The sequence below is a fragment of the Podarcis raffonei genome, chromosome 2, assembly GCF_027172205.1.
Source record: "Podarcis raffonei isolate rPodRaf1 chromosome 2, rPodRaf1.pri, whole genome shotgun sequence".
In the NCBI taxonomy this organism is placed as follows: Eukaryota; Metazoa; Chordata; class Lepidosauria; order Squamata; family Lacertidae; genus Podarcis; species Podarcis raffonei.
This window is the reverse complement of record NC_070603.1, coordinates 52,603,916-52,623,693: the sequence shown is the minus strand read 5'-3', so window position 1 is coordinate 52,623,693 and position 19,778 is coordinate 52,603,916. Positions and strand designations below refer to the sequence as shown.

The 19,778-nt window shown below is 48.7% G+C and overlaps 1 protein-coding gene and 1 long non-coding RNA gene across 2 annotated transcripts in view; one reads left to right on the top strand and one right to left on the bottom strand.

The window, feature by feature from the left end:
• LOC128407798 (uncharacterized) overlaps positions 1-9,500 on the bottom strand; it is a 53,828-nt gene extending 44,328 nt beyond the window's left edge. The window contains exon 1 of the long non-coding RNA XR_008328905.1: positions 8,702-9,500. This is a non-coding gene — a long non-coding RNA (uncharacterized LOC128407798). The remainder of the gene's footprint in view (positions 1-8,701) is intronic.
• Positions 9,501-9,916: 416 nt separating this feature from the next.
• NKX2-5 (NK2 homeobox 5) lies at positions 9,917-17,583 on the top strand. The gene is made up of 2 exons (XM_053376616.1): positions 9,917-10,624; positions 15,909-17,583. The coding sequence occupies exons 1-2, from the start codon at positions 10,333-10,335 to the stop codon at positions 16,514-16,516; spliced, it is 900 nt and encodes a 299-aa protein (XP_053232591.1). The 5' UTR covers positions 9,917-10,332; the 3' UTR covers positions 16,517-17,583.
• The last annotated feature ends 2,195 nt before the right edge of the window (positions 17,584-19,778 follow it).

Below are 19,778 nucleotides of genomic sequence, written 5' to 3'. Positions count from 1 at the left end.
TCTCCAGTAGCTTCTGCAGTCAAGAAAATGGGGGAGGTGGAAAGCAGGAAGAAATCTGCAAAGATTTACTCAAGGAACTGCTAATAGCCTACTGCTGGAATCCTAGCTCTTAATACACCCACAACACACAGAAGTGCTGGCTCTCAATTAGTGCTAAGGAATCAGAAACTCAGAGTTTACAAACAGAGACCTCCAGCAGATTGCACACAGTTCAGAACCAGAGCCAGCAACAAACCACCCCCACAACCTCCTCTAGAAAATTAAATTGCCTAAAAACAAGGTGTGACTTTAAAAGTTTCTGGTGGTTTTTTTAAAGAGAATATGCTTGAAATAAAATTTAAGTACTGTAACTAAAATTGCAACCCTGTGCAGACATTTTCATAAGCCCTGTTGAACTCAATGGAACTTGCTTCTTAATAAACATGCCTAAGAATAGACTGGGGAAGTTGTCAACCTTTGTTGATAATTGAGCTGAAACTTACAAATTAGTAATGAAAGTGTTTACATTTGTATGAGGGTAAAAACAATATTTCTGAAAGAAGAATTTCTGAAAGAAGCAGCACACTGTGTTTTCAGATAATGTATGTGTGTCCTAGCAACCATAATCTTAGAAGCGGCATTATCCCCTATGTGAAAGAAAAGGCAGAATATCTCTTTTAAGATAGTGCTTGCCATAGTTAGACAGCTTATATACTTACATTTTGTTTGTTTGAAAAATGCTGTTTGGTCAATGAATGTTGCCCTTTCATTAAATTATAAAGGTGACTTAGCTGAAATTAATTCATTTACTTGGTATCTGAGCTGTAGGTTGTGAATTAATTTTCATCTTGGCAGGAGAACAGCTGGGTTTCTGCTTTTTGCTAGCCTATAGATGCATGCACATATCAATCAATGAGCAAATTTTGGAAACAAAATGAGTTTCAGCTAACTGATGTCATTTCCCCCTCACTGCTTCCTGGGAATAAAAATATTAAGTATGTTTGTGTAGTATTATCAACCCTTTATCTGGATCAGATAGACTTGATTTCCTAGATACCCTACTCCTACAACTGGTTGACGCTATAATTCTTTTTTTGCTGCACTGCAAACCAATCCATAACTGGATATAAAATGTATGTGAGCCATAATGTAGATTCTATTATATAACAGCTTTTTATTCCACTTTTTATTCCACGTTAACAATATTGATTTATCGTAAATATTATGCAAGAAGTTGCTTACAGGATTTCCTTCTTAGTAGCAAAAATGATAACTGGACAGATTTCTCCATCCATCAGTCTTGGATGTGCAACATCTTTTATCTAAAGAACCTGTGATATTCATGAGCTCCTCCTACAAACCAATGGTTACCCCAAGGCAGAGCTAGTTCCACGGTTTGTGTCTCTAGCATCTTTCCCAAAGAGAGATGTGATATTTTATTTGTGCTCTAAATATTCCACCCCACTCTATCTTGGTCAACCTACACGCAGTGCACACCATCCTGCTTCTTTTTCAGGTAGGCCTAGGCGAACAAACCCACTTATTTCCAGGCCTACTTTCATTTTCCCTTCCAGTTAGAAACCATCCCACTTCCCTTTGCTTTCTTTCGCTCCTGTTACAGGCCTTGTCCCCATGCTCCGAAGATTTCTTCAGGAGAGCCCCTGGGACACACCAGCTTTCTGCTCTTGGGCTCCCCAAGGCCTTGTGATGGCACCCCAACAGTGAGCTTCACATGTCCTTCCTCCACCTTGCTTTTGGCATCGCAAAAGGAAACTGAATTAGGAGGAGTGGAAAGTGAAGATCCTCAAGTCCTTGCAGTTCTGTTAAACAGCCCAGCAGCCTTGCACGTGGGGAAGGGTAGCAGCCTTTAGGACCTAAGTGTCGGAAGCAGATGCGTGTGCGACAAAAGGCCCTCGTGACACCCCCGCATGCGGCCCCCTCCGATAAACGAAGGGTCGCCCCGTGGCTCCTGAGGCCTAGCGGCTGCCCATTTTCCCAACGACCCCTGCGGGCCCCTCTCTCCCGAATTGCGGAGGGGGGACTCTAGGGGGGGCCCTAGCGTCTTCCTCCCTCGGCTGCGTGTTTGGGCTGCGCTGCCAGGAGGCTGCCGGGCCCCGCAGCCTCCCGAGCCTCGGCCTGTCAGGCCCGGCTCATCCATCAGGCGGACACAGAGCAGACGCGCCCAATCTGGCCGGGCGAGTGTTTGCTTTTCCCGCCATTATTGCGGCCCTGCAGCTCTTTTTGTTGATACAGTAGTGCGAAAAAGTGCTAATGTCCATTCATCAGGGGGGCGTCCGCCGAAGGGGGCTGTAAACAGGGCGAGGCGAGAGCGCCCATTTGGAGTATTAGCAGAGAGACCCCGCCGGGAGATAAAGCGCCGGATAACGCCTCTCTGGCTCCCGGCTGCATTAAGCGAGAGGCGGGCGAGGGAGGGAGCAGCCTCGCCTCCGCGGCCCATTAATCACGGGCGCCTCGGCCGCAGACCCAGCGGGGAATCCCGGAGCCGCCGCCCGCGGCCTATTAATAACGCTTTATGGGCGCGCGGCTCCGGGGGACTCCCCGCGGAACAGGGCTGGGGTTGGGCGCCCCCCACCCCGCAAAGCATTTGGGGTGCCCCGGCCTCGACTCTATCTGTCGTGCTAATGTTATGTTTGATCTGTTTTGCTTTGACGGTCAAGACTGCTCCTGAGGCTGTTAGCTCATTGCCCTCTTGTCCTCTGCTCACATTAAACACGCTATAATAGCTGGTTGAGCGCAGTCCAGTGATCTGTTAGGAATCCCTAGGCACTGCCTGAGGCTCTAATCTCATGGGCGCATGGTTGGGATCAAATGCCGTTGGAAACCGACCTTTACTGGCGAGCAACTGACACCCGTAAGATTGGGATGCAAATACAGTAGATCTCTCTGTTGGGAGATCCTGGTATATGAGCAGCTCTGCAGCAACACGGAATCTCCCCATTGCACGGTAGCTGCCCAGGTTGCTTTTATTTTCCACGCTAAATATTTTGTGTTTGGGAGTTCTTACTGGCAGTAGCAATCCCTTAATTTAGGCAGCAATCCTACACACATTTACTATAGAACTCAGTGGGACTTACTGTTTTGAGTAGGCATGCATATGATTGTCCTGCCAGTTAGCTCAAACTGTTCCTTAGCAATGAGAAAGAATAGGATGTAGGATCTTCTACAAAAATGAAAAGTTGCCTGTTTTTTCAGCTACTACTTTGACTAGCAAACAAAGCTAAGGAAGTCATGTTGCCCTCTGAGGAAAAACCTCCAAATCCACAGTCATGCAACCCTTTTATTAGGGCCAGGCAAAATACCTTCATTAGCACTTACCAAAATGTCACAAAATAATGAGTTCTGAAAAACTGACTTGATGCAGTCTGTATTTGGTCACACTCTCGGATCTAAGATGGAGCACCCCAAGTCCATGACATGGTGATCAGGGGCTTGAAATACCCTTATTTGGGGAGGTGCCCCATTATTATGAATAGATTGTGCTCACTTACCTCACATAAGTGTTGTAAGAACAAAGCAGATCACCTTTTCTGCTGGTTAGAATGCCAAATAAGTTATTATTAACAATAATAATATTACATATGGTGTCATAGTGGAGTCTCCTCCTTAGGCAGAGGCAAAAACCTGCTGCCAGCCTCTGGGCTCTATTGAACTAACAGATCCTGAACTTACCTGAGTGCAATCACAACAAGTAAAGCCAACAGAACAGAATCAGCAAAGGTCATATCAAGCATACCATCTTAAGACTCCCTGCTTTTCAAGTTACATAAAAAGACCATGAAGAGATTTTCAGCAGCAGCAAAAGAGCCTTTTCTCTCGGCTTACATCTCCCACAAGAAATGCCAGATGTCATGGGAAATATCCTTAAAATACTTAAAATCCATATAATACAGAGGATTGCAATGAGGGGATTGCATTAGGAAGAGTGGGGGGAATGGCATGATAGATCAAATGGCTGTCTATCCATCATAACCACAAAAGAACTGTTTGACCAGGAACATTGTTTGGGGCTCCTGTCCATGACACACATTTGCCTCTGAGCAAATGAAATTGGTAGGTGACAGGAGTCTCACCAGAAGTGCACCTTGTGGGGCAGTTAGCTCCCCTATAAGTCTACGGTCCCCATTATGAGCACCATGACACCCTCAGGCACACCCTTGGTGCACACCAAGCTCCCTTAAACCTCCAATATCTTTTTTAAAAAACACTTTTTTGATGTTTGTTGAGGGGCTGCTTGTTTCTGCTTTTTCTGTCTGCATTTTAATCATTGGGGTGTAGGTGTTTTTGCCTGTTTTAGGGGGAGGGGTGCTGAGCAGTGCCCTTCTGTAAATGGATATTTTGTGATACCCACAAAAGTTTATTAGATTTCCAAATGTGCCTCTGGCTCAAAAATGTAGGAGACCAGTGTATGTGTGTGTTAGAGAGAGACATACAGAGAGAGAAAGAAAGGGAGAAAGACAGAGATTAAATTCAGGGCAGGGGCAGGAGATCTGGGGCTCAGTATGCAAAACACACAGGCCAGTGCCTGTGCCATTTGCCTCTGATTTTTCTCTGAATATCATTAACTGAGAGAGGACATCTGTGGAGCTTGAATAGCTGCAGCTTGAAACAAGCTCCAATAGGAGAGGGTCCAATCTCTCCATTTTTAGGTCCATTTCCCTCAGCTAGTACCCTCGTTCCTAAACACATTAGTGGAAACCCCTGGTGTTTGTGAGTGTGGACAAAGGTGAGCTCAATTAAATGTCATTGATTTCAGTGATCTGTGGCTTACACTGTAAATCACTTTCAAACCTGTTTGAACTGGGATTTGACAAATCCATTAAGAAAAAGCTTATCAGCTGGCTACTAGCCACGATGCTTGTTTTACTAACTCCAGCAATGGAGGCGGCCTATGATTCTGACTACGAGTTGCTAGCAAGCACAAGTGAGGAGAGAGTGGTGTTGTACTTAGTGCCTTTGGTGTCGGTTTCTTCCCATAATAAGCATCTAGTTAGCCACTGAGAGAACAAGATGCTGAACTGATGCTGGCCTGATTGAGCTCTTATTATGGGAGAGAGCGGAGAATACCCCTTTCAAGACTGTGCCTGCTATCTGCAGTTTTTATCAGTGCCTGAATTTTAATAAATAGATGCTATTCTTTAAATGTTAATTCGATTAAAAGTTTTAAAATCAATTAGCTTAACGAATGGATTGAACACTGCCATCCCAACTCAAAATACAACCTGGTTTTATCTATTCTTCTTATGTTTTGTCCCAGTCAAAGAAACATGAACATAGCCTGAAATGTTTTGATAGAGATAAATTTGTTGATGCAAGGTCGATCCCCTCCAGAGAATACTTTCACGCTGGGATACTCTGCCCTAACTTCCTAGGAGTAACTCCCATTGAACTCAGCTTGGCTTCCTTCGCGATGGACTGCGCTGTTAATTTCTACCAAACGCACGAGAACGAAGTGAACTGAGACATTTTAATCCTTTTCCCCGCCCTTTAGTTTTGCAGGACAGAGTGAACACGACAGAGAAGAGCTGCAACGGGGGGTGTGGAGGTGGTGGCCTTGCCGCAGTCCCCCCATCCCTCCAACATTTAAATAGACATTTTGGGCCTCTCTATACACCCTAATCTCTCAAACTGTCATCGCGACTTCGGATCCGATACACCAGCCCCCAAAAACCCTCCCAGGGCAAGAATTTTAATTGACTCGGATGTTGCTGCTTCCATTTTCTTGCGAGATAAAGAGAATTCCACACTCTGGGAGAAGCCGAGGGAGGCGAGAGATTTGGGCGACCTTCTTCCACCCGATCGGCGGGCGGGGGGCGAGTCCTGCTTTCCCCTCCCGGAAGGGCTTGCAAATGGTCGACCATTAAGCAGGGCGCGGAGGGAGGGCCGAGGGCCAGAGATCGCGGTGGAGGCAGGCAGGGACGCGTCCTAAGCCAGAGCCCTAGACGTGGCAATTAGTCGCAGATAAGTGCGAATAGTCCGGTTTAAGAGCGCCTGAAGCTCCGTGCGCCGCCAGGTTCAGCAGGCGCTGCCTGCCCAAGGCAAGCGCCCCTCGGGCAGATAAGCCGGAGGGAATCGGCCTCTTTAGAAATGGAACAAGGAAAAAACACACACCAGAAGGTGGGAACATGGGCGTAGCCACGAGGGTGCAGCTGCCTCCCCTATCAAGTAAATAAATAAAAATACTTAACTAGCAGACAAATTGCGTCGCAGATAACACCCAATAAATCATGAGTATGCCCATGGGTGGGAATGAGCTCCGTAAAGCTCCCGAAAGAAAGATCGATTTGGTCGTACAAGGAGGTCGTGGATGTGAAACAGCAGGCACCCCGCCAGAAAAGCACGCTGTGCTATTAGGACACGAGAAACAACCATTATTATTATTGTTTATCTTTAAGCTCCTCCATTAAATTTAGCTGTTCTTCTCCTTGTCCCCAAGTACGCTTTGTGCGCGCTGTTTTTTTTAAAAAAACAACAACAATACAACAAATGCCCTCTCTAATCATGCTGAATTCAGTCAGCATGAGGACTAGAAACTAAACCTACTGCTTCGAGAAACGGCAGAGGGCAACTGAAAACCTCATCTTGTCCCAGCTAGGCCCAGATCAAGGCATGGCTTTGAGCGGCGTAAAACTGCGTCGGATGTGGGCCGGAGTGGCCAGGTCGCACCAAAGCCAAGTGGTAGCCACTTAGAAATACGGTCGAGGAGAGAAGAAGGCCGGGTACAGCGGAGTGGACTTGCCCTCGTTTGTTAGGCGACACAGGACTGGGACCAAGGAGCGGCATTTTCAAGGAAGGAGGCTTTCGTGAACCGTTAGGTATCCAACGTAGATATAGCCCTCCTTTCCTCCCCAAGGAGCTCAGGGCGGCGAATAACACACTACGGGATGCTTCTTAACCTGTTTGGCAACTACATGGACTTTTATGGGACAACAGGATGGTGGTGACGTGACAAACCAGCGGCCTTATTCCCAGCGCCACGCTCCGCTCTATCTAGGGATAGGGCAATGCTGTCACATAATGCTGGTCTGTTATAATTGGGGAGAACTTTCCTTTCTATTATACAGGCCTCGTTTTTTCTCTCTCCAAACACTATGACCCTTTTGGAGCAGGCTGCCTGGGGAGGTAGAGACCTCCTTTATTGCAAGACTGTTTTGCCTTATCATGAATCGGGCTGTTGTCGAGATCCCCTCAGTAGCAGCCGGACGAAAAGGGAGCGTGCGCACGATTCTGTACGTCCAGAAAGAAAGGAAGCAGGAACCTACTCGACAGTGCCTTCACTTGCACCCCGAGCTTTGATGGGGGGTAATTCCTTCTCTCACGGAGACCATCATCTTCCCTTTATAGCCTTTTGTATCCGGATAACATGCTCTGTCCAGCAGACCGAAAGGTACACCCTAAAGAGTGTTGGCACAGGAAGCCGCCTAACTCAGACCCTTAGTCTATTATCCAGCTTAGTATTATGCACATTGGCGGGCAGCAGTTCCTCGCCGTTTCAGACAGGAGTCTTTTTTCCCTATCCCTACCTGGAGATGCCGGGAATTGAATTTGTGGCCGGCTGCTTGCAAGGCAGGTGCCCCACAACCGACCTACGGCCCTTCCTTGACTTGGAAGTAGGGTGCGCTTTATCAGATCCACTTCCTAATAAGGATGCAACCCTAAATCCATTCCCACTAAACCCCACAGGGCTTGTTCCCAAGGAGGTGCATAGCAATACAGTGGTACCTCGGGTTACATACGCTTCAGGTTACAGACTTCGGTAACCCAGAAATAGTGCTTCAGGTTAAGAACTTTGCTTCAGGATGAGAACAGAAATCGTGTTCCGGCACCGCGGCAGCAGCAGGAGGCCCCATTAGCTAAAGTGGTGCTTCAGGTTAAGAACAGTTTCAGGTTAAGAACGGACCTCCGGAATGAATTAAGTACTTAACCCGAGGTACCACTGTATTTCGAAATCATTCTGCTGATTTCTTGCCGCGCGCGCGCGCATGCGACACACACACACACGATACTAGATTGTGGGCACCAAAGTCGAAGAGGGAAAAAAGCATCGGACCGTGGGCAGGGAAGGAAGAAATATCCGGCACAGCAAGACGCAGATGCGCTTCCACGCGCCGGTGCGGGCGCTGCAGACACGCTCCTCAAGATGCAACATCTGTCTCTCTAGAGACTCCAGGAGCCCTAATGGCAGGTGGCAGTTGTTGTTGGAAGACACACACCCCGCTAGCTGGATCCTACCTAACACGGAGATAGTTTAACTGGTAATTTAGTTCAAGGGACTTGCTCCCTAATTGGTGTGTCTTAAATAGGATCCACAGAGGCACCGTAGTTAAAGAAAAGGGGGGGAGGGTTTAGGGGGGGGTTGTCATGGGAGGGAATGCGTACACGTCACGTGACTATTTCTCAGGAGGAGCTCTTATACTTCTTTGGTTGTCATTATTATATTTATTATTTATTAGCCACAGTAAATACTCTTAAGATAACAGTCGGTTCGAGGGGAAGAGTTAATACAGTATAACCCAGAGGAAGCCTTTCACACTCTTGCCAAGACTTCCACACTCTCCTGAAATCCCCGCTATTGCTTTTCTGCCTTTTAGCACTCTGGTCCGTCCCTTATTTCTCAGCCTCGAGGAAGGGGCTTCTCCAGAACCCAACCGGACAGATCTACCAAAACCGCCCGTAGGCAGTGGAAGGGCCCAGGGCAACTCACCAGCCGCCGCCTCTCTTCCGCTCTCGGGTCCGGATTTCTCCATGGTGAGGCTCTTATCGGTCTTTTCCGAAAGAAAAGCTCGCCGTGGGGAAGATGTGCCTGCCTATGGTTCTTCGCTTCGAAAGATTTCCCCAAAGAACTGGCTCCAGACTTTCCCCGTCTTCCTTTTCCCCCCTTCCTTCCTTCCTTTCTCTCTCTTTCTCTGGAGCAGCCCACATTATTGCTCCCTTCTCCAAGCTGGGTCATCCCCCAGAGTGATTATTTGCCACTTCGGATTTGTTAAGCAATGCATCAATGTAAGTGCTTCTTAAGGGCCTGCTGCGGTCACCCGCATTTCACCGCCCACCACTAGAAGAGCCCAGGCTCGGGCTAGAAAGAGCCTGGAAGCCTGGAGGGAACCAGGGGGGTCACGCGTCTCCTCGGAAGAGCTTTGGCTCCGGGCCTGGCTTCTGAGAGAGGCCGGGCTGGGGTCTCCCCTGCTCTTGGTGGCCCTTCCGCGGCAGCCTTGCCTTCTACTTCCCAACACCCGCCCCCAGCTCTCCATTTGTCCTTATTGCCAATAATAGCGCTTAGTAAAAGGTGGGGGGAAAGGCGGACTCCAACTCCCACCCACCCCGGCCAGTCAGCGGGACCCACGGGCAGGACTGATGAGGGGATGTGTAGTAGCCCGGCTGCATCTGGAGGGCCATACGATCCTTGCCCTTGTCACAGAAGCCACTGCCTGGCAGACACCAGAAGCAGGGAGGAAGGACAGTGGAGGAGACCCAGAGCTTGCCGGACCTCGGATGCACCCGCCATTCCGGCACCCTGAGTGGTTAGGGATGTTAGCGCTGTAAGCCGTGTAAACGGTCTTTCGTGTGTTCTGTAAAGGCTATAAAAGAGGAGGCTAATTGCACTGCGAGCGCGAGGCTTTCCCCGCTGGATCCACAGGCCTGGTGATGCGCTAAGCGCGCTCCGCGTTTGATCCTGGCTGGTGGGTTGGATCTTGCTGCGAGCTGATCTTGGGGAGGGCGCCCCTTGCCGTAGCCAGAGGAAGTGGCCTAACTTCGTGGAACAATTAAAACGGCGGTTTTTGTTTTGTTTGGTTGGGTTTCTTTGGAGTGGAAACTAAAGAACGTGCCTGTCCCTCCTCCCCGTTTCCCACAGTCGGGCTGATTCCAGGGTTTTTTTCCCCGGTTTTTTTTTTTTAAGGGAAACCTTTCCAAGAAGGGCGCTCCCCCCGCCGCCCCCACTTCCTCTCGCAGCCCTCCTCTTGACACAGCATTCAGGTCATCCTGCGCGCCCGACGGCGCTCTCCTTGCGGCTTGTTTATTCAACCTGACGCCATGATCGATGGCATCCCGGAGCGCCTTTGCGCGCGCCACTGGCCGGGCCTCGGCGTCCCTTCCGCGGCGCTGCTCGGCGCTCCGTGACTATATTAGGTTGGCCCGGGACGCGGCCCGGCACCGGCCAATGGGAGAGGTCTCCCTGCGCCTCGCTCCGCCTCCGTCCCTGCCTCCCGAGTGTCCAAGCTGCGGCTGGCCGCGCCGGCCCTGCTGTGCGCGCTTTGGAGACGAGGCTCAGCGCACGCCGGGGGCACCTGCTCTGCGCTGGCAGGACGCTGCGCTCGGGCACAGACGCCGGCGCCCGCGATGTTCCCGAGCCCGGTGACCACGACGCCTTTCTCCGTCAAGGATATCCTGAGTCTGGAGCAACATCCCAGCGGCTTGGCGCCCATGGAGCTCTCGGCTCTGGGCTCGCCCTCGTCGTGCATGCTAGCCACCTTCAAGCAGGAGGCGTATCCGGCCGACGAAGGCCCGATCGCGGACAGCCCCGTCGGCCTCGCCAAAAGCAACGGCGCCGCTTTCCCCAGCCCCTTTTACGCGGCCAAAAACTACGTGGAAATGGACTCGACCAAGGCGCCCAAAGGGGACAACAAGAAAGGTAAAAGCAAGGGTCCGTCGCGGACACGGAGAGGGTCCCTTCCGCGGCGGCCGAAGCGCCATCTCTCTCTCTTGAGCAGGGCAGGCTGGGAAGGGGGCAATATTTGGGGGCGAGGGGGAGACCTCTGGCCGGGCTAGGGGGCTCCGAGGCAGCTGGAGCTGGAAGCTGCTGCTTGGTTCCTGGATCTCCCGCCGACTCGAGTTAAGCAAAAACACCGACGGCCCAGAGGAAGGAAGGAAGTCTCCGAGGGCCCGGGGAGTGCGCGGCCAGTCCCGCTCCACGTATGCACAGCCGCCCGGAGTCTTTTCTGAAGGAAACCAGCTGGATTGTCGCCTTCATGTCGACAGGCTTGCAGCTTGTCGGCTGGAAACGGCAGTAGCAGTGCGTCGTCTTATTTACGAACCATCCCTCTTTGTCATTTGCTGGAGGAGCGGGAATGGTTCTCCATCCTCGCGTCTCCTAAAGGAGAGGGATTCAGGTAGAGTCGGCTGTGCTGACTGCTAGTTGGCGATCCCTTTGCGGGCAGATGGGGTGTTGTGCTGGAGTCGGATCCTCCCTTGGGCAGGTGACTCCTCTTAGTCTAAGAGGGACATTTGCTGTACATTTCCCTGCAGATGTCTTCCTCCTGATAAACCAATTTTTCTTATTATTGACGAGGATGAGGATAAGCTTTTTACAGAGCGTTTGTGATTGTCCAAGGCGTATGACAACCATTATCTTCTTGTGAGGATCACAAGCCTTTAGTCCACTGCAGATAAGGAAAGAAAGAAAATATCTTGCCTAGGGTCATGGCAGGGATGAGCCTGGGCACTTCCTGGTTCTTAGCTCGTAACCCGGTCATATCCACATCTACTCAAGTAACTTCAGAGGTACTTACACCAAGGCAGATGTGCAGAAAGTTGCAGTCGATGTTCTGCAGCTGGACTCCAGCTAAGAGTCCGAACTCTTTTTTCTTGCGCGCCGAATTTCGGTAACAAATGAGCGGAGAGGTAGCATTGAGAATAGGATTACTATCCATTACATTATTGTTGTTGTCAACAATCATTTTGTAAAATTTAAAATATGTATAAGATGTATAAAAACTATAATTCGTATTAAACATGCTCGTATTTAAATTTAGTATTTACATTTAAATTTATATAGTTCTACATTATTATTATTATTAGCAGCACACCCGTTGCTCAGCTGTCCCTTTGATGTAGGCTGAGAGGCCTCTGAACTCCTCAAAAGGCGCAATCCGCAAACTCACTTAAACTTAAACTTCCTTAACTTTCCTTAAACTTCCTCCAAAAGTTTCTGGCGTTGGTAAGACAATTTGAGATTCTTAGAATATTCCTTGATAAATCGAGGAGCACAATTCAACATTACGACCCTTCCCAGAAGGAATAGACTCCAACCATCTCGATTGGATTTATTTTAAAACAGAAGTAGTAGTACTAGTAGTAGCAATTTAACTTCTGCTCAGGAGTTTGATTAACACGCACAAAAGTTCCATCGAATGCACTTTTTCGCTGGTCCTTTAGGAAGTCATGTTTACATTAACTGCAGTAATGATTTCTTAGTAAGCCTTCGGAGTATTAACGTTTCAAAAGTTGCCTTTGGAAGTCACGACTTTTTAATTCCCCCCCATGAGGTTGCCATCCTATGCACACTTAATTGGCCTCAAGCTCCGCTGGACCTCTTGAGGCTCACCGGTTCTAAGTAAGCATGCATTGGATTGCTCTGTAAGATTTCCAATTCATTGTGTGGAAATTGACGGAAAGGATCAGCTCCCTGTGTGAATCGCACTTTAATCAACTCTCTAGTGGAGAATGTCCCTGCTTTTTTTTGGAATCACGAATTCATTTCCATTTCCTTAGGAATCTTCCCAGATAGAACATCAGACCGATTGAGCTTTGATGTGTTCATACTTTGAGCAGCCCATTTCCTGGGAATCTCGGACTCGGATTTTGGGTTCCTAAACTAGTTAACATTAGTCCTAAGTAAATGGCGTAGAAATAAATAGCACTGACTTGGAAATGGCTTGTATAAATTGGAGATGATAGATAGATAGAGTGTATATCTATCTATCTATCTATCTATATCTATCTATCATCTATCATCTATCATCTATCATCTATCATCTATCATCTATCTATCTATCTATCTATCTATCTATCATCTATCTATCTCTATCTATCATCTATCTCTATCATCTGTCTACCTACCTACCTACCTACCTACCTACCATCTATCTATCTCTATGTGTGTAGGTAAATGTGTGCGTGTGTAGTACTGAAGTGCAGCTAAAATCCACATTAACTGTTCGAGCTTGAATGGGACTCATCAGTGTCTGTGGTTTCTTCACTCTGGAGGCAAATGTGACGGTACCTGAGGTCGCTTCTAGATGGCCTATTTATTGAGCATTTGTCCTGCACAAAGTTTGCGGGGGTGGTTATGGCTTCTTCTACTTTTTGATAACCTATTATGATTTGTTTGAGGGGCTGTTATGCATTCTCGTGTGAACAATTGTTATCCCACACTTCCCAGTACATTTTCTGGCAAATTCCTTACCGCAAAAACTCAGATTATGCTTTTATTTTTCGGGAGCGATTTGTTGCGCAGCAGTTCCAAATTTCAGTTGCTTAACCTGAGTTTACCCGTCTGCGGCTGAATCCCAACCACCCGCAAATAGAGACAGTGTGGCTGCGTACGGACCATACCTTTAATCACATTCGAAGCACTTTGTTCCCTCAAAGAATTCTGGGCAATGGAGTTTAAGGGCTGCTGTGAATTGTATTCCGTGAGGGGCAAACTACAGTGCCCAGAATTCTTTGAGGCAACGAATGTACTTCAAAGGTACATTGTGCACGCAATGAGATCTTGAGGTCTACCCAGCTGGGCGTGATTCAGCCAGAATTAAGATTTCCGAAATCTGATAATATATATACGTGCTCAGAAGCAAGCCCTGTTGATTTCAATGAAGCTATTTTCAATAAAGATAGTTTAGGATTCATCCTTTAAGTCCTATAGATTTGTAATGAGTAAAAAAACCAAAAAACCTACGGACAAATAATTAAATTTAAGTTTTTAACGTGTTGATTTTAAATTGGCAGTTCTATGGCCATGTCTTCCGCACGTTTACTTTGAAGCGCCCTACTGATTTCAAAAGGAGGTTGTCCCCAATAAAGTATGCAAAAAATGAATAAAAATAAAAATTCAACGTACTGAAACGTGACCAGATTTTGCCCATTATATGCAGTTCCACGATCCTGGGATCCCGCTGATTTCAGTGGGACAATTTTTGGGAGTGCCTAAGTCATATGCTTGCATCCAGTCTTTAAATTTCCAAAAAGAAATAATTCCGGTATCATTTTCATCGCTTTGAGCTGAGTTTGTGCCTTGAATATTAAAAATGAACAAAGATGAAGGGCAGTGCTGTATCTGAATAATTAAAAAATGCAACAACAACAGGAGCAACCACCTAGTCCGCAGAGTAAGGCCTTCAAATCTAAATTTCTTTGGAGGAAACAAAGCGCACCTAAGAATATAGCTCTGCTTGGAAAAAAGGCAAACGAAAACAGAGGCTTTGCTCCATTTTTGCGGAAGCAAATCATTGGAGTTCAGCAGTATTTCCAAATAAGATGAGTTGACTTCTGAATAAACACTTGTGAAATCTGTTTGGGATCGACTTCTACTCCCGCTGACCTAAAAGGGTGAACTTTTCAGCGGATACAATTTAGCCAATGTTAAGCACTTTTGTATCCCAGGGTTTAATTTTAGCTGGATTTGAGCCCCCAAATGTAAGCTTGATCTGTTGCATTAATTTTAATTGGCCGCTTTTCGTTTTAGAATTCTATACTGCAACTATCTATAGAGAAAGAGAACTGGGACTTTAGCACCTCTGAACATGGCAATCGATATTGTGGTGTAAATGGATGTGTTTATCGGGCTACAGAATGGAGACACATAACGTTATTTTAACACCCAGAGCCTTTGGGGAGAAGGGTTGGTTCAATGGGATTTACTCCCTAGTGTATATAGGGCTGCAGTTTTAGGGCGCAATGCTCTGAATATTTTTTTGGGTGGTGGAATAAATTGCACTGAGCGCTGCTGAACTTACTAATGAGTAAGCATCCAGAGGACTCAGTCATTTGCTTCGAAAGCTTGGGGGCGGGGGCGGGACTCAGGTGGGCAGTAGAGTCAGTGAAAAGTGTTTTGAGACCTTAGCTTTGGAGGGTGGGATCCATTTTAGAAATAGTATTGGAAGCAAATCCTATTGATTTCTATGGAGCGCAGTATTTAGCCTGACCTCCCAAACACAGATCACAATCCAACTCAGAGGGCCGATTCTCTGTGCTGGAGGCTGGTAGCCAGTACTTTTTCCCACCCCAGAAGCACCGTCGTAAAATGGTTAGAGGAGTTAGAAGAGGGCTCCACTGAGATCCCCACTTGGTCCTGCTCACTTGCGTCAGTCTCGCCTGCTTCACGACATAGCTGTCAACGTTTCCCCTTTTTTAAGGGAAATTCCCTTATTCCGAATAGGATTCCTCGCAAGAAAAGGGGAAAGTTGACAGCTATGCTTCACGGGGTTTTTGCTTGGGAGGTCAAAATGGGTGGAAGATCAATGTGGAGGCTGACCTCTTTGGAGAATGCAAAGGAAGGACCTATACAGGCAATCAAATGAATGAGACTTAATGTAAGGGATCAATATAAGGGATCGGAGCTTCCGGTTGAAATCCTCAGTCCAACCAAAATAATAGAATCATAGAATTCTAAAGCTGAGAAAGGAGAAGAGGAGGTTAAGGGGTGATATGATAGCCATGTTCAAATATATAAAAGGATGTCACATAGAGGAGGGAGAAAGGTTGTTTTCTGCTGCTCCAGAGAAGCGGACACGGAGCAATGGATCCAAACTACAAGAAAGAAGATTCCACCTAAACATTAGGAAGAACTTCCTGACAGTAAGAGCTGTTCGACAGTGGAATTTGCTGTCAAGGAGTGTGGTGGAGTCTCCTTCTTTGGAGGTCTTTAAGCAAAGTCTTGACAACCATATGTCAGGAGTGCTCTGATGGTGATTCCTGCTTGGCAGGGGGTTGGACCCGATGGCCCTTGTGGTCTCTTCCAACTCTATGATTCTATGATTCTATGACCCCGAGGGTCATTTGGTTCAATTCCCTGCTATGCAGGAATCTCAACCAAATCCAGAGGACTAGTGACTTGGAAATGTCGAATTCTGTATATGACAAGCAAGCGCCAGGCTCTGACTGCCCCTCTGGGCTTCTTTCTCCTTGATTCCCCGCAGAGCTGTGCGCCCTCCAGAAATCCCTTGAGCAGGAGAAGCGGGACGCCGAGGATCCGGAGCGACCCCGCCAGAGGAAGCGGCGGAAACCCCGCGTGCTTTTCTCGCAGGCGCAAGTCTACGAGCTGGAGCGGCGCTTCAAACAGCAGAAATACCTCTCTGCCCCGGAGAGAGACCACTTGGCCAACGTGCTGAAGCTCACCTCCACGCAGGTCAAGATCTGGTTCCAGAACCGGCGGTACAAATGCAAACGGCAGAGGCAGGACCAGAGCTTGGAGATGGTGGGCATCCCTCCTCCGCGGAGGATCGCCGTGCCCGTCCTGGTCCGGGACGGCAAGCCTTGCCTGGGGGACTCGTCGCCCTACAGCTCCCCCTACAACGTCAGCCTCAACCCCTACAGCTACAACTCCTACCCGGCCTACAGCAACTACAGCGGCGCCGCCTGCAGCGCCAGCTACAGCTGCAGCTACCCGGGCGTGCAAGGCGTGCAGCCCGCGGCGCCCGGCGGCAACTTCATGAACTTCAGCGTGGGGGACTTGAACCCCGTGCAGACGCCCATCCCGCAAGGGAACAGCGCCCTCTCCACGTTGCACGGCATCCGGGCCTGGTAGGCCTCCCAAGGCTCCCTCCCTCCTTGCGGCGGAGGCTGAGTGCTTGGGGGGGAAGACTTTTCCTGGACGGACTCCAAAGCGGGCATTAAAAGCGGCCGGGCTGGACCTCCTGCTGGAGAGAGGCGGTCTGTCAGCAGGGATCACTCTGGGCTCAAGGACCCGGGGGCGCCAGGGAGCGCATACACCCACCCCAGGTTTGGGGTTCTTTCGGGGTGGGCGCACAGAAGCTCCCAAGGCGCCTCCCAGCACTCGCTCATTCGCCCAAGGAAGATCTTGTCTACACTGCTGGACACATTTTCTGCCCCCCACTGCCCCGCCAGCCAACTTCTGCTCCAGGCCAGGATTGCGCGCACTGCGCTGGGCTTTTTTATGGTTCAAACTACAGGGAGCAGCTTGCTCTGCAGATCGCAACCTTACAGCGAATTTAAGAGACGGGCGTGAATCCACTGGGCTCTCTTTTTGGATCCAACTAGAACATGAATTTCCAAGGGGAGTTGGCGTTTTCAGGGGGGGGCGGGTCTTGTTTACTAACAGACATACTCCCACTCGCGCTCTCTTGTCTGTTTCGTTTTATTCTCAACACGTCCAGAATCCTTTTCCTATACAGTATTTAAAAGCTCGATGTCAGGATCTTCAGGGGTTGCTCAAGTTGGCTGCGAGCTCAGGTTTTGAAACAAGATTTTTCTTGCTGGGTTGTTCCGGTGTAGCTGGGGTTATGTTGTTCTGTTTTTAACTTGGACACGTCTGGCCTTTCCTTCTCTAGACCTTGCGTGGGAATATGTGTGTGTGCGTGCGCGTGTTGGGCAAGGGGGTGGGGTGGAGTGAGGACTCTTTCGCACTGTAGCCGAGGCCCCACCAGAATGAAGGAAGTCAGACGCTGTTTTCGTTCCAGACCCCCATTTAGTTGTTATGCACTAAAACAAGTGATTGATTTTGATAGTATTAAATGCACTGTCTGTTCTTTGTCCAGCCGCTTGGTTTGATGTACGTGGTCTCCCCCATCCCCCCTTTTTTTGCTGTACAGCCCGATACAAATGAGTGTCTTGTCATTAAAGAGAGTGGCTTGAGTTTGTGGGTCGTATTTGCTTTCTTTCCTGCAACCGAGTATTTAATGGCTTCCCTTTAATAGGGGTCGCGCGGGGCTAGCGATTCTCTCTTGCCTGATCCCACGGTCAAAACGAAGCACTTCCTTTTAAATCTAAAAGGAGTCGGTGCCATTGAGCGGCGGGCGCAACCGAGCCAAAACCAGGCACTTTGAAAATTGGGAGAGATTCACAGGGCAATTCGATGCACGCTCATACATGTACCGGTATATACAGTACACACAATAGAAATGCCATCGAATTCAATGGGACTTACTCCCAGGGAATTGTGTCGAGGATTGCAACTTCAAGCTTGTGTTTTTTCGACGTGTAATTTGCCTATTTATCTGGATTTCGAAGTGGTCTACTGTGAAATAAAGTAAAAACAAAAATAGAAGCTTAATTTTTCCGCCTCTGGTTGGATCTCATCCTTTATTCGAAACTCAGAGCCATAACCACGTTTACTTAGAAGTAAGTCTCGTTCGTGGTTAGTAAGTATGCTTACCATTCCAATCTTAGTATTATTTAGTATTATCTTAGTATTATTTACAACCTCCTACTCCACACGTCTCCACTAAGAACGAAGTACCGGTAGCTTTATGCCGAGTTCAATGGGGTTTTACTTCTCAGCACCGTCATTTGGAATGCGCAACCCCATCCTGCGTGCGTTCACCTGGAAGCCAGGCATCCTATGCTCAATCTGGATCCCTCCAGGTGTTGCCGAACTCCAACTCCCATCAGCCCCAGTCAGCACGGCCAATCGCTAAGGCGGATAGGCAGTCTAGTCCAGTGGATCCCTATTAGCTACGGACCCCCTGTTTTTCAAAAGCCAAGCCGCGGACCCCCTACTTTGAAAATGTGGTGGTTTTGTTGTGTGAATGGTGCCACAAACCCCGTGGGGTCCCACCAATTGGGAACCACTGGCCTAGTCCAACAACACCTGAAAGGTCTTAGATTCTCCGCCCCCGTCCACGCCCCCGTCCAGTATGCGGGTGACTTGAATAAAATATTGGGGGAGGCCAGGTAAGCACCGCCCCGTATGATCGATCACATGATGCGGCACACGCACACCATTTGAATGGCAATGCCCATCAACTGGGGGGGGGGGCTCAAATATTTCATCGGAGGGGCAAAGGGACCTCGGCCCCTAGGAGTTGGCTCCTATGACCACCCAAATCGCATCCAGACCAACTGGGCTTCTGAGTGGACGTGTTTGGGAAATGGGAAGATGAACTTCAACGCCAGCGGGTGGGGAGGAGTCGCCCGGTTCAGTCAGGCCTGGCAGGGAAACTCCCAAGCACCCTTGGGAGCTCTGGGACGATTTTCTCCCTGTTGAACACGCAGAGTCGGAAAATCCAAGGGACACCATTTCCTCTTGCCAAGCCTTAGGTCCTGCTTCCTGGCATTCCCAGTCCATTTCCACACCTACACTTTGCTGCTTAGGCAAGGAAGCCCCATCCGAATGAAAACCGGAAAGCACATCCAGTTAGACTTGCTGCGTACAAGGAGCGCCTGCGGTGAATAGCAGGTCCAGGTGTGTAGGAAGTGCCAGAACAATCTGCTGTGCGTTAGAAAAAGGCTCATTGCCGAGACACACCAGCCATTTAGCTACCCAAATGCAGACAGATGACACCATCCCATCCTAACAGAGGATACCACTATTCTAGCGGGCAGCGGGTATATTTTCCCAGGGCGTGTGGCACACCCACCCAACTTCCTTTTCTATGCGTGCAAAACGCCAAGCAGCTTCCTTTCGGATCTATGTTCTCTTTACATGGAAAAGAGCGTCCTTGTCACAGGTGCTTCTTAATGTGTTTCGTTTTACTAGGATCTGAGGGCAATTGGCTTTTAGTGCCCCATTAGGACGTCCTAAAATTAAATAGCACGTCCACTCTCTGATGGTAAGAGCTGTTCGACCTTCCCTCGGAAAGCGGTGGACTCTCTCCTTCCTTGGGGGTGTTAAAGTAGAAGTTGGGTGGCCATCTGTCTTGGATGCTTTAGTTGAGATTCCTGCATTGCAGAGGGTTGGGCTAGATGACCCTGGAGATCCCTTCCAACTCGACAATTCTATGGATTTGAGGAGGCTCTTGCTTCAATGCGCTTAAGCCACAAACTGTTTGGGAGGGAGCTGGGCTAACCTATGGCCTTCCAGATGTGGTTGAGCTTCAGCTCCCATCTGT